The following is a 15361-nucleotide window of genomic DNA, read 5'->3' on the forward strand; positions in this document are numbered from 1 at the left end:
GAGCAGCTCTGGGCTCACACAGCAATCTGTTTTCTAAACAACTAGTTCAGCTGTAGAAAACCAAACTTGCTATGGCCACATTTATTCAGATGAATCCCAAACTTGCTGTAAATCAGGCCAGCAGACAATTACTGGACACACAAAAATGACTCTGAGCGACTTATTACAGTTTAGGAAAGCCAGTGGAATCAGTCATTGTGGCAAGTTCTGTGGAAGCGTCAGCTCAATGCTAAGCTTTACTCAAAGTGCAAACACTTAAAAACTGTTAGAATGGGAAAAGAGAAAAACAGAAGTCATTATTCTACTGTGTGAATCCACAGTGCTCTTACTGCAGAGACAGTATGCAATCCTTGTCGTTTCAAATGCAGCACTGCGCTGGAGAAATCAGAGGAAAGCAATAAGGATATGCAGAAATATGGAATAACTTCCATAAATAGACTCTTGGTAAATTGACAGGGGGAAAAGGGTAAACAGAGAGGTCCGTAAAATCAGCGGTGCTGCAGTAGAGGAGATGAGGGGGTAAAACTGCTGCTTCTCATCATAAAAACTACACAGCACTACGTGAAATCAGCATGCATCTGTTTTAAAGCGAACAAAAGGATGCTCACTTTCACCATACAGGTCCGCTCAACGCAAACAATACCAACACCAAGAATGTAAAAGCGTAACAAGGTTCAAAAGTAATAGGACAAGTTAAGAGAGGGCTGATCCCTCACAGCAGGTTTCACATGACTGTTAGTATCCACGCTCAAGACCCACAGGTAACTGAACGGTAGAAAAGTCATTAGAACAGAGGGCTAAACTGCAAAACCATACTTCAAGTCTTTAACTGCTCCACATAAAGCATTCGTTTTCCCTGCTTTCTTCAAAAGACACGCACTTCAACTTGCTACCTCTGAACTTCAACCACTGGAAAACCAGTTACTGTAAAACAAGCGTAATCTCTGCTGTACCAATTACTAAAAGAAAATTAAGTGTCAGAAGTCCCTTGTACTTTCCAAAGTTTCAGGCAACTTGCTCAGCAAACAACTGGAAAACCTACAAGTCAGAAATGTTTTGCCCCAGGCATTACCACGAAAGCATGCAAAGCCATAAGGCCAAATTGTCAAAAGCTGACCTCAGCCAATTACTCTGCAGTGACAACACACCACCACATATCAGTGGATTTATTCTTGCTATTAAGATGCACTGCTAAATTGCCCCTGTTTTCAGAAATCTTAACTTTTTTGATCCTTAATTTCTACAGCAGCCATCGCAAAGGCCATGTGCCACGTTTGGCCTGTAAGAGATCAGGATTCAAGGTGAACCTCCAAAAATTAGACGTAACTACCAAGTAAGAAGGAACTTGGTTTTTCAACAGCTTAAGATCATTTGATTTCAGACTCATTATCAGGGCAGTTTTAGGACTAATTCCTCCATTAATGGAGATTAGATACAAGCACGCCACCTAAGTCTGGATTCCTGCTACCTGTTTTTAGGCAATAGAGGTGCCTCAGTTGGAAGCCCAGGCTCCCTCCATACTGCTAAGGAGATCCCCAGCACGTAGATGTGCAACTTGCCCCCGCTGCATTCCAGAAGTGGGGTAACCCCAGATTTCACCTCTCTCTGCTACACGGATTTTATCTGACTAAAGGACATAACCAGACAACTATGTCGTTCAAAGTTCAAAAAAGGGAGTAGTTTTCAATGACTACATTTTCAAGCATTATGAGATTGATTCTTCTAACTTAGTACTCACCTCCTAACAGGCACCAGATTATTGTATTGACTACCTAAGACAAACTAGATCATAAACGAATTTCATAGACTGCTACAAGCAAATGAAGTCTCAGCATGTCAGCGGAGTCTCAGATTACATCATTTCAGCACATCTCACCAGCCCCAGGCAAAGGGAGCTTAAAATACTCTACAGCCAAATGCTGGTGGATACTGAAGTGCCTCTGTTGGATACTCATTGACTGCTCGCTCAACTTTGGCCCCTTCTATATTTTTAAGCATATGTTTTGAGATTCTTCACACGTAATGGCAGAAAACGCAGTTCCCCAGGTTTACAGGTGTAAGCGTAACATCTCTATTGATTGGAGTTGCTTCCAATTCACACCAAGTGATGTGGAATCGGGAATGTATGTGGGATTATATCAAACAAGGAGATTATTTTCCCCTTTTCCCCCCGTCAACTTTCATAAATCTGCAAAAGCCTCCTGTGTCCTGGAGAGGAAAGGGGCTGGGGGCCTCTGGGAGCAGTGGAAGGGCATCCACAAGAGTGTTCGAGAGCATCTCGCTAAGCCAGACATTTCATAACACTGCACAAATTGTACGTCCAGCTTAGCGTGGGGATGCTGCAATGGTCTTTCACCCTTTGAGCCAATTGTTAGCTTTTCACAGGAACCAGCAGGGAAGCACATGTGAAACCTCTGTGGGGCTGGTGAGCGTCTCCATGCCTTGTGTGACTCTGCATGTAGATGAAGCAGCTTCGGCTTTCGGAGCTGCTGCTGCTTAGTTCTCAGAGAAGTCCTTTTCTCCCGCTTGGCTCCCCGCTGCGACAGTCCTTTTCAGTTTTTCTATCCCCCCCAGTCTCTTCTCCTGCACAACACAGTGAAACTTGATTGAAATAAAGACCCAAGAGAACATGGTTTATTTTCTGCTCTTCAGTCCATTTTAGAAAAGCTTTTTAATTGGTTTAAAAAAAGATGCTAAACAAAATGCAATGTTTTTCAGTCTTCTTGAACGAGTAATAGATACCACTATTTAAGCATTGCTCAGAGGAACTAGCAGTCATGAGCAGTGACTGGGAATTTAAAGCAAAATGACAAACGTTTCTAATTTATTTTTTTTAAAGTCTAACGTGTTTACTCCCAAAACTTCTGCAAAGTACAAACAAGCTAGAAAAACAGAAGGTTTGAGTATGTGCCCTTCACACACCACGTTAAAATAATATAGTTGCAATAAGAAGAGGGGAATCTGGGAAGCAGCTTTCATAAACCAATTTAACAGAGACATATACCTCAATGCATAATTAATAAGATATCATCCCAGAAATGCTCTTCTTACACACATAGCCTACAGTAATTGTAGGAAGCTGCTTGCACATTAAGTATACTCTGCAAGTGATGTGACAACACTGTGTGAATACATAATCTGGGCCACAAAGATGGGAGCAGCAAAGCTGCACTGCCGGAACGCTCTCTGCTTCCCACTCATTCCTTGCTTGCACTTTCAACCGCTTTGTCGTTCCCATTCTTAAGCTTTTCAAATCACCTGCGTTCGTATTTCGGGCCCCTCCGACTACTGACAGAAAAGGAGGCCAGGTTGGCAACGTGCTGGGAAGGCAGTACAATTTCCCCCAGCACTGGGACACGTATGGTGTATGGTATGAGCCAGGACACTGTTTTTACAAGGAATGAGGAATGAACCTAAACCATGACCCCAGTCCCACAGAGATTTGCGTCGGTTTGACCTCGTGGAGCAGGTTAGTACCACTGATGCTACTCATGTACATTTAAAGCATGTATCTGCATCTCAAATTACAACCAAAACCCTTGAAACCAGCCATTACTTCCAAATAAATTGCTCCCCAAGGGAACTAGTGATCTCAGAGGGAACTTAGAAGGGCAATGATTAACCAGCAGTATTATCTCCCTTGTGGGTTTCTCATTTGAGCCTAAAAGCCTTAAGAGTCTCCTTGCCCACATTCAATCTTTTTCACAATAAAGGTTCACAGCAGAAAACTGTTGGCCTTTTCCTGCATGAATCCACGTCTTATACACAGTCGTGTTTTGTTTTGTTTTTAAAATGAAAAAAATAATCCCCAGATGACATGATTATCACAGAGAGCTCACAAGAAACAAACATGCTAGAAAGAGCCCTATGATCAGAACGGCAAAACTAGGTCAGCACAAAAGGCCCTTCTAACCTCATGTCTGAATTTCTACAGTAGCCAATAGTGGACACTTAAAAGAAAAGAAAAAAAAAGCATCAATCAAACACTGACATTTCCTCAGAAAACTCTCTACCCTCCAACAATTTATGGCTTAAGTCACCATAATATTGGCTGTCAACCCAAAGTCTTCCAGCCTCGAGGGCATTTCAAACATTGCAAAGTACAAATCTCTAGCAACATGCATAAACTTGGCAAATATCTGAGAGCTTCAAGCCCGGGATCCTGCTTTCAGGGAGACTTGGGTGCCAACAAAAGTGCAACTAAGCAGCAAAATACATTCAGAGGACAGCGATAAAATGGAAAGCCTAATGTTGTAAGTTCCTTGGACTACTGAGCTAAATCATGTTCTATTTTTTCCTGCTGATCTATGGGAACAATCATTTCCTAGTCCTATGGCAATACCTAGCAATAGGTCAATGATTACATGAGATTACAGCAATCAAAAACGGGGTTGTGCAGCTGCATACAGCCAGCCTTTCTGTTCCAACTTACATGATAACAGAATCCAAGTTTGATATCAGAGGCTTCACATGGCACAGACAGCTCACTGGGAGAAATCTTTGTTCTCCCAGGTTGACAGCCACAAGGGGAACTTCAGGGCCTGTGGCATTACAATTTAGTTCAAAGTTCTAGATTTGAAAGGTCTTTTCACCAAACTATCTAATGAAAACAATACTCATGCATACGTAACTGTTTCCAGGATATTAAAAATGACAAAAAAAAACAGTTCAGCCAGACTGTGTTTCTCTACTTTTACCTGACACCAACTTTCAAGGTTTTCCTGTTAGCATGTTACTTATTCATGCAGATACTTTCACACACAGCGCAGAATTCTAGTGAATGACAGGAAAAATGGCAAACAAAAAAGAAGCGTCCCTCCATGCTTGTCTCCTTCAGTGCAAGCTTCAGAAACATTATTGCTTCTGATGTTCTTAAATCTCATCAAGTCAGAAAGTACAAATTGACACGGCCAGAAAGAGATGTAAAATCTTGAGCTTTACTCACCTTTTTTAATTAACACCTGATAATTTCAAGTTAAGAACAAATTAAAAGCCTAGCATCCACAATCATACATTACTCAGAAATCAATTCTAAATAAGAAGGGAGCACATGCTTGAGCCAGGGATCAATCTGGAGTGAACTGCTCCTCAGTTAAATCAGAAAGCAGACTGCTTGCGTGTTTGAAGTTTACATGGTAAAGGTTTAACCTGTTTCCTTTGTTAGTATTTCTAGGGCTGACTCCATAAGATTCATCCTTAAATAATTAGATAATTAACGATGAATCCTTTGTGGTTATCCTAGAAATGTCTAACTGAATGAACAGCAGCAGGCTAGGATTAACTTGACTGAATCAAGAGACAATAGCACTAATACCACTGGCAGCACAGCAGTTATCAGCAAGACACAAAGCCCTCCACTGTCAAAATTATTACAGGAATAAGGCATCTCCCTCCTCGATTACTTTCTTACCTGAGGGGGGGCCTTCTTTAGCAGTACGAGAAGGGCTTGCAATACCAGATTAGAGAACCGTGGTCCAATTGGAACATAATCTGAAATGAAAAATGCATTTTAATGCCCATTAAGCAGTTGCACATATAAACCACTTCACTGTAACAAAAAGCAGTTCAAAGCTCCTAAAGTAAATGGTTCCAAACCACTTCTGGTTTGCGGTATTTCAATACTGCAAATATTTCAATATTTCTGCACAACAGACAACACACCCCCCACTGTCCTAACTCACCTAGGAGTCTCTCAATGTCGTCCACAACAACACAGCTGAGCTGGGACTTGTATGCATCATCAAAGATCTAATAAAAACAGCAAAATGACTCACTGTTAAATCTCAGCAGCAAAACTACAATAGTCACGACTGGAACTGTTGATTTGTTTTTAACGAAGCACAGCAGCATTTAGAAGAATAAACAGAGAATAAAGAACATAAGTACCACAAGACTAGACTCTACCTGCATTTAATAAAGCACTGACATCTCAACAAATTCAGAGATGAGCTTTGTTTATTTACCCAACACATGTTGCAAAAAAGCCAGCTGCTGGCTGCATTTAGTTGTAAAGAACAGACAAAACAGAGCACCATTCCTTGGGTTTTTGGAGCTGGGGCAATACTGAGAATATAACAATATACACACACAGGCAAAAAAAAAAGAAACACCACCACAATCATAATGCAATTATGAAGTATTTATATGCAGGCTGGATATTGGTTATAACAAGACCTACTGATTAAGCCTCCATATCACCCTTTATAGAGCAGCAACTGCAAAGCTTGGATTTTAACTATGAGTAGCACTAAGGACTTCAGTGGTATTGCAGGCCTACCTCCAGCATTCCCTGGATTCAAGTGAAATCCAAAATGATCCTTTTAGAATCTAAATTACAAACCGGGCTTCCAGCCTTGAGCCCACTGCTTCTCTTAGAAATGAGGCAATCTTGCAATGAACTATTTCTCTGTTCTTAGAGTAAAATATCTCATTTACATGCCTAATCCAGTATAATTCAGCCAGAAGAAGGGTAAATTGCCTCTGTAAATGAAATCTCTTCTCTTCCACCTGACTACCTGAAACAATCTAAGTTGCTCAACTTGTCTGCATTTCCCCTGCTCCCCAAGTTGTTAAAACTCTCATTTAACCAAACTTCGTCACCTCAAAACTGTTCCTAGTTTAATTCGGGCAGGATCTGCTCCTTCCAAGTACAACCCTGAGCCTTTCCTATCCTCATCTTTGGAGACAGAGCTCCAGGCTTGCTCATCACTGCTCAGGTGTTTTGTTCCATTTTTAGTTATGATTATATATCAGACCCAACTGGGCCAGAACCTTGACATTTTCCCTTCCAGAACCACATAATCCATGCACAGACCACCCTGAGACTTTATTCAGAGCGATCACATGAAATCTCCTCAGCTGGGACAAAGCAAACAAACATTTTTTGAAGACAGATGAGCAAAAGGCCTGTGAGCTATAAATTTATACACACTACCTTCAGCAAGATCCTTGCCTTCTTTCAGGTCTACCCTGTCAGGCACCCTGAAAACATCCAGAACAAATGTGGTTCTTTCTATCTAAAGAGCTCCCTTTGATCTTTCAGTGCCTGGAACACAATTATCAAAGCAGCTAATTAACTCCAAGGCAACATGCACAGGTAGCATCTTCAAGACAAACAGGTGCCACCTCTTTGCTTTCTGTTCAGCAGCAGGAGTTTAACCAGAACCCTCTGCCTTCATTTATTAGCAGATTATTAATTAGGAAAATAATTTCCAAACACACACAATGAATGTTTCTTTGTGACCAGATATGGAATTACAACTGACCACAGGCAATACCAAAAAAGCAGCTTTCCTGCAGCTAGAATAATCTATAATACTAGCGATTCTGCCACGGAGCTTCAACTGAAGAGACTTTTATTGAATTAAATATAAAGAGAAGACCAGTGCAGAATCTAAAACATTTGGACATTACACACAACAACTGACTTTACTCTTCCAGGATTCTTGCTGGGTATTTGGGTGGCCTAGTGCATTATTACAGAAGGCTTTCAGAAGATGGGGGATAGCACTGCTTTAACACGATACTGTTTTACACAAACCAATATAGCCATTTACATTTTTTCACAAGATCTGTTTGGTGATACACAGAGCTTACTGAACTACTGTAATTTTGTTTAACGATCACTGGTCAGTGTTTACTGGGTTTCCCAAAAAGGTTCCTAAAGAAACTAAGTGTCATGGGATGAGTCACTGAGTGCCAGTGCCCCAAAAACATTCATTTAGTTTTATAAACAAATGCGTATAGGAATTTAGGACCTACAGAGAAAAGAAAGCACAATCTCAAGGGATATTCACTTCTCAATCTACTACAGCACACAGAATTGAATTGTCATCAAACAAAAGAGGAGGGTGCAGAAGTACCTTCTTCATAGCCTGGCACTTGGCTGTTTCAGAAAATCCAATCATCTTATCAGGAGAACAGATCTTGATAAAGGGGAAGTTGGATTCCTCAGCTATTTTTGCTGCTAAAGCAGTCTTCCCACTGTGGGGGGGACCTGATCCGAAGGAGAAACACAATTAAAAAAATCAAGGGAGAAAACAGTTCTGGTAAGGCTCAGCATGGATGATATTTTAAATATGGTTATGATTTCTTTCACAGGTATTTGCAGTGTGAAGTGCCCTTTTCTTCTACTTGCAGAGGGAACGCTATCTCTTTCTGCAACCCAGTCCTCCAGATGAAGGAAATTAATGCAACTATTTGAGCACATGCAGTCTCATTCGCCATGAAACAAACACAAAAGAGGATGAGGCATGTTTTATAGAAGAGGGCACAGCAGCAAAATTAGTATGTGTTTGTACTTTGCAGAATCTTTTCGAATCACGTTCATGCCCCTTAAAGATATGTTTTCTGCAGGTACCATGGTAAACAAGTGAACAGCATGAATGCCAAGTAAATATTGACAATTTATAATTTGCCTGAATTCACACCAGGATAATTCAAAGACCAAAATACATCTGAATCTGTACACCCAGTACAGATCAATCTGGAATATAATGAGGCATTGCATACAAGCAATATGTTGAAATATGCTGACCACAAACACAGAATTATTCAGGGGGAGCTATTCAGGGTTTAATTTCAAAGCAACAAACCACTAAACAATAGGAGCAATCCACACTTTCAGACTTCAGGAAAAGAGGGAAGTGGTAAACAACTTACGCTCTAATATCTGCAACAGAGACACTGAACTAGCTTCCTAGACTCTTCATAGTCAACAACAGTCTTGATGGAGGGCAATCCTCCTCTAACAGTACACACCTAAATGTGGCCAGATGAACCGTTGTTTGAACTCAGTTAATAACACTGTTGAGATCTCCAACAACTTGAAATAGAATCGTGACAACTAACTCAGCTAAAGATGTTTGAACTGTAAAACATCCACATTTAGATTAACCGTATACGTTCACTTTTCTATTGTTCCAAGACCAGGATTTAGATCATCCCCTCAAATTTCATGCTGAGAAGCCAGTATTAATATCTAAACCAACTTCATCCAATCTAGAGAGGGAAACTAATTCTATTTTTCCTCCCATATGTTACTTCTACATGCAGTTGCAGGATATAACAGGCCACCATGTGGGCAACACATAAGAATCGTTTACAGAATTTTCTTTTTTTTTTTTAAATACATATTTTTCTTAAGTTTACCTTCTAGAAGAACGCTAACAAGTGGAGTACGGTCACTGTTCTTGGTCTGTTGAACAAGCAGCTCCCCGTCATCCAATACCCTTGTTACTGGATCACCCCATTTAATAATACCATTCATGATATAACTTGCATAGTCTTCCTGGTTGGTTCCAAACGCCTGTATTAAGAGAGAGAGCATTTATTTTACATGTATCCTCAGCACAAATTCTAATCCGTGCAAGTTGCCAATGGGTTTTGAATCTATGTCATTTAAAGACAATTCTCAAAAATGGGGCTTAAGTCTCCTGTTACAGGCTGCATGAAAGCTGTCATCAATTGACTGAACTAGCATAAAAGGGAGAGTGTACATACAACAAGGAGAAGAAACTATATTGCTTTACTTGTTCTATTGCTTTTTATGATTCTTGCACGGAAGAAAAGGTATTAAATACAGCCTTACTGTTGCAGGCAGAGAGCAGCTCCCTGCTTTCCTTCCTACAACACAGGATACAATACCTCAGACCACGGTGCATTATGGTACATCTGATCCCAGAAGGAAGTTGCTCTCTTGCATCATTAACTGTACTGCATGACTCTATCACCTAAGTCGCATGCTGCCTACTCACTGGTTTGATATCATTCTCCAAAGACGCAAAGAAGTCTCCTCTTGTCACACGCAAGCTTTCTGCCTTCTCCATATCCACTTCCACTTTGTTGCTGGCCTGAAGAGGGCAACAAAACACAGTGAAGTACAGCACTACTGCACCTGACCCCTTAGCAGCTTCCATCCAAGGATTCAACCCCATAAATGGTCTGCAACAATGAAAATGCTTTTTCAAAATGACAGTTGTTGAACATCTGCTGAGTACCACTGGAGCGATCATCATCTTCAGATCCACAGCCATCTGCCAGCCCCCAAAAGTCATTGAGTAACAATGGTTCCATCCCACTGGGTGAAAAATGAAGAGTATGGCCATGATCCCACTGCTCAGAGAAGCGACCCCAGATATGAACAGGACAGAAGCTCTGCATCAGCCTTGCTGCTGCCTTACCTATATAAACCATCTGTCAGTGAAGCAAACACTAGTGCCCGATATGGGACTAATCTCACTTAAATTTAGATTTCTAGAATGTAGTGGAGTTATGTAGGCTCCCTTTGGAGTAAGGAACCACTCTCCCCCTTTAGAGGCTGTAGAAATACTTTATTGCACAGTCCAGGTGCTAGCTAGGAAGGTGGTGAAGCCTCTTCCATTTTGTGATTTTTTTCAGAAAGACAAATTCAGGTTTGGTTTAACCCAACTCTAAATTTCCTCACTCCATCTTTGACAACTTCAAACGATTCACTTTCCTCTCCCTACATGAAAGTCTTTAAGGGGACTGGTAAATATTAGATTTCTTACTAGTTTGTCTTTATTTGCTTCAGTTCAACCAAAGCTGTGAATGTCCCCAAGGCAGCACTATCAGCAGCATTACTTGGAATAAACAAGCTACAGTTAGCTCAGCTCACATTGCTCTCATTTCTGGGCAGTTTGGGAACAGCAGCAACATTTAAAACCTAGTGACTGGAAGCAAACATACAGCAGACAAAGCAGTACTGCGATCTTTTCTTGTAAATCATTTCTAGTACCTCTAGTTGTGACTGAGGAGATGGCTCAAAGCTGCTCACGCTGGAGCTAGAAGAGGTTTTTAATTCTTGAAAACATATTGAGAGTAGCCTTTAAAGCTGTAGGCTTCACTCAGATGTATTACTGACTATGGCTGCAGCTCTACAATATGGAGCAGCTCCATTTACCAGGATTATTTCTAGATCTGGAAGTATATTGATTGCCTTGGGCAACAATCAGGAATTACATAGATTTGAAGCAACTTTTCCACTAAGTGTCGTACAAACACTGGCTATCACAGACTAATCCTATCTGTGCAGTCTGCTGAGAATCCTGAGTGGAGTTACAGATATCAGGAAGAGGATTAGTTACAAAATGGGGCAGAAGTTGATCTGAGAAAAGCAATTCATCTAACTGCTAAGTGGCAAAGCAGAAACTTTTTTTTATATATATAAAGTAAATTGGAGATGAGGCAAAGGATCTAAATTCTCCTATACTTGACGTAGTGCAGTCTTGAAAGGCCTTTCATAATTTCTGTACTTCAAACTCTACCATAAGAAATTCCTCTAGATTCCAAAGCAACTTTCATTGAAACTTACCTGCATCTTGCAACACTACATGCTTTTACCTGAGAGTGTGATGGCCCTACATGATCTCTCTGTTCAGGAGGTAAAAACTTGGGATTTCAAGGCATTTCTCAGAAGGCAGAGAAACCTCTATCGCCTTTTCCTAAGACCAAGGCGATGGATAAGTCAAATAATATTCCCTCTCAAACGCATATCTAAAAGACATCATCTTCTGACTAGCATGATCTACAAGAACAGGGACTGCACTTGAGCATGGGAAGGAAACACATTATGCTTATCTTGTAGAGTAACAAAAGCAGCTTCTCAACAGCAACCTCGGTAACTCAGACTGGCCAAACAAATATTTGTAACCTGAGGACAGCTGAAACGATAGAGTACCTTCTCACAAAAACACTCACCCAGCAGAAATACAGGATGCCAAGCATATAGAGGATCTTTAGTGCAGGTTAATCACTCTTCTGTTTTGCAGAGGGAAGCAAAGGTACTCAAAACGCTATTAATATATTCCTCAAGTGGTACACTTACAAATAGGAAGCTTCCTTTCTTTCCTAACCTTTAATGGATTGTACATTTTAATTTTTAACATAGAAATACTTTGAAAGGTTATCAGAAGAACTTAAATGATTCAGAAGGATAATTCCATTTGATTTTCAAATGCTATTTGTTTTGTGGCTTCCACACAGGTGCTTCTGAAATCTAGGTCAGGCATGTGATGTATATTTTAAGTTTCGCAGTACTAGTAGGAGATAATAAAACACCTTAGTGCATCATTTGGCTGAAGACGTCTTCAGAATAAACAGTAAGATTATCCAAAAATACTGTGTCAAAGTGTTTGAGAAGAAAAACAGAAGTGTGGTTGCTTGACATTTGGAATACACATATTAATACATAGTAATAGTACACACAGTACACATAGCAATACATATATTACTAAGATGTCAATCACATACACACCTAAAGGAGGAGACAGCTCTTTTATATTCATGTATTGCCCTTGTCTCCTCTCCCACAGCAAAATTTTGGCACAGCAGGGATCATATCAAAATGCTAATAGTCCACAAATTCACCCAAAATTCAAGCAAAGAAAATGCATCAATTCTAAGTTAAATTAATAATTAAAAGGAAAATGCTTTGCTTGTAAAGGGATGAAAATACCTCCAGAGGTGCTGATTTCTTTTTTGAGACAGAACCCAAGAAAATGAGAAACTGTTCATGTTTGTGCTTTTGGCTATAGGAAACAAACAACTTTTCTTGGCTATATAAAACATATAAGCAGAAAGAACCAGAGCTCCCAATAGCTATAAACGTCAAAGCAACCAAATTATTTTTCTTGCTGAAATGAAAGAATGATTTGTTTTCTTCATATTTTAGGCTGAACAGACTTTTTATTAAAAAAATAATCAGTGCTGGGCAACTGATGTCAAAGGCTCTCTTCTGCAGTAATTCACACCAATTCTTGGCCGCTAGCGAGGTTACATCCTTCAGCCTCTTTCTTCATGAACTAATCATCTCATATTTCAACACAATCGAATACTGTGTTCTTCATCTGGATTAATATAACCTGACATTTCATGGTCCTTACAACTTCTTTCTAGTTAAAGATACACTGACCTCCCATAATCAGCAAACGATGGAAAAAGCAAGGCAATCTTCCTCTAGAATGGAGGGAGCTGAGATGACATTATCCATTTGGAAGTAAACATACAAGAAAAGACTCCACATATTTTCTCTTTTTCCTTTCCCTCAACAAGAGATGATAGGACTGACCTTGATGTGTCTGTTCATAGCAGTAGACTGAGCAGCTCGAACTAAGCCTTCTAATTCAGCACCACTGAAGTTTTTAGTCTCAACTGCCAGCTCTGCAATGTCCACATCTTCAGCCAGCAGCTGATGTTCCCGCATCCGTACTGTGTGGATATGGAGAATTTGAAATCTACCCTTCTCGTCCGGCAAACCTGAGATTTTAAACAGAGGGCATGCCAGTCAGTGTCTCAGCACAGCAGCTGCAGCAAAACCTTCCCCTCTCCTCGACGGTCCTGCTTCCAAAGGCTCTTTCTCAATATAAGCAATTCGTTCATAAGTAGGATATTTTAAAAAATTTTGTTTGAAAACATGCAGTTTGCCCTTGGCAAATTCATTAGCATCACCCCCACACTACACAGAGAAACAGCATCAGTTTAATTTCCTCCAAGTTCATTGCTCTCAGGCTTCCATACCAGGAATTCACCTTACACAAGAGCAATCTGGTCAGTCCTAGCATCCTTAAACACAGTTCCACCTTGTAATTTTCATAAAATCTTAATTTTCTCAGATATAAGTGATTATTTCCCAGATTACACCTTACCAACATAATGTAAGACACAAAAAATCTTTTTCTTTAAAGAAAGATAAGTCCAGCTGGCACAACATTCTCTTGGTAAAACCACGCTTTACTTCAGTTCATTTTCCTTCAGAGCCTTTATTACAAGGATCTGATGTTCTAGGGAAGTCTTGCTCAGACTGCAATTTATTTAACTTTGTCAGCTAAAGATGCAGGTAATACACCTGCAACACACAAAAAAAACAACTCTTACCTGGGTTTAGTAAAAACAGTTACTACTATGCATTTGTTTTCAAGTATGAGATTGCACATAGGCAACCGTTATTGTATGCACAGTTCTTCATCCCTAAAACAGACTTTCTTTGCCGAGTCTTTCCTTCGATTCCTTGTAGCTGTGTTATTTTCTAAAGACTGTAAATGACAATTTTTGCTAGTGCTAGTTCTTTCTCATTATTATTCGTCAGCCTGGCCACTAACTCCATGCACTGCTCTACACTTCTTTGTCCAACTTTCCTTTTTTGCATACTATGCCAGGAATAGGCACAAGTCTCTTAATATTTTTCTCCTGCATCCAACTGAATACCTTAGTCTCATAAGCCTTCTAAATTTTAGAAACCACCTGTGCTGCCTGTGCTCCACAAGATTTTAAGTCTTAGCTAGTGCTCCAGCTGCTTCTCTAGTCCTCACATCTCCTATGAGGTATACGCACAATACTGCCTGATACAAACTATTTCCTACAGTGATCAACTTCAGAGTAATTAGCATTAACTCCGGAGCATCAGCATCAGCTCACTGCCTGGGTTACTTCTGCGGCTGCCTCCGTAGTCGTCAGCTTCTCTTCTTTTGCCTAAAATCTTCCCTTTTCAGCTATCACAAAATCTTTGTGTTTCTGGACCTTTGAAAGAGTGATGTTACTCTTTAAGGATAAGAAAAAAAATCCCTAGCAAACTCTTAACATTACATTGAAAGTTCCAATTTCAAGAGTTTCCCCACATTTTAGACCAACAATTACAAACTCTTATCTTCGCATGTAGTGTATCATATGATTTTTAAGGTTATATGGACATTTTCATCTAATTTTCCGTAACTGAAAGGAAACACACCTTAGTAATGTTAATGGCCTTCTTTGTCTGCCCTTCTCATATGTCTCACTACATTTTGAGATTTTTATTTATTTTTACCTTTAGACTATTCAGTGCATAGCTCAGCGTACAGAAAATATTTTGACATTTGTGTCTGTGAAGTTCACGGGAAAATGTTTTATGGACTCTTTCAAATCACGAATCTAAAACCATGCTTCCAACTGTTAAACACCCTTCAGACTCCACCATAATCTTTACTAATGAGACTTTGCATGTAAGATCAGAGTTAAGTTAAGACTTGTTTTCCTGAATCTAAGCTGATGTGGGCTTAATTTCTTAAAAAAAAAAGTAGGTTATAATAAATATTAATTTGGAGTTTGTATCAAGTAAATGTGTACAATTACAAAAGTCCCTTCTAAATTACTAACAGGTTTTCCAGATCACTAAAATAAATGGCTAAGTGTGCTCTTTCACATGCTTTTATTTCTGTTGTTGCAAGCAATCTAGACCTTCTGGAATGAGCAAGTCTGAAAGATTTAGCCAATGCTATTTAACATTTGCAGTTACTAAGGTTAAATTCACCATTATCATTTTATACAAATAGAAGGATGTTTCTCCAAGTCAAGAACTGCTCACACC

At 39.8% G+C, this 15361-nt stretch overlaps 1 protein-coding gene across 4 annotated transcripts in view; it reads right to left on the reverse strand.

Moving 5' to 3' along the window:
• NSF (N-ethylmaleimide sensitive factor, vesicle fusing ATPase) overlaps positions 1-15361 on the reverse strand; it is a 78204-nt gene that overhangs the window by 13800 nt on the left and 49043 nt on the right. For all 4 annotated transcript variants that reach the window (XM_080565076.1, XM_080565078.1, XM_080565075.1 and 1 more), the window contains 6 exons: positions 13088-13275; positions 9756-9851; positions 9151-9307; positions 7863-7996; positions 5682-5748; positions 5411-5490 (listed from right to left, as the gene is read on the reverse strand). In XM_080565076.1, the coding sequence (XP_080421202.1) occupies positions 5411-5490; positions 5682-5748; positions 7863-7996; positions 9151-9307; positions 9756-9851; positions 13088-13275 (722 nt within the window). The remainder of the gene's footprint in view (positions 1-5410; positions 5491-5681; positions 5749-7862; positions 7997-9150; positions 9308-9755; positions 9852-13087; positions 13276-15361) is intronic.

Source organism: Anser brachyrhynchus, assembly GCF_964034855.1.
Source record: "Anser brachyrhynchus genome assembly, chromosome: 22".
Taxonomy (NCBI): domain Eukaryota; kingdom Metazoa; phylum Chordata; class Aves; order Anseriformes; family Anatidae; genus Anser; species Anser brachyrhynchus.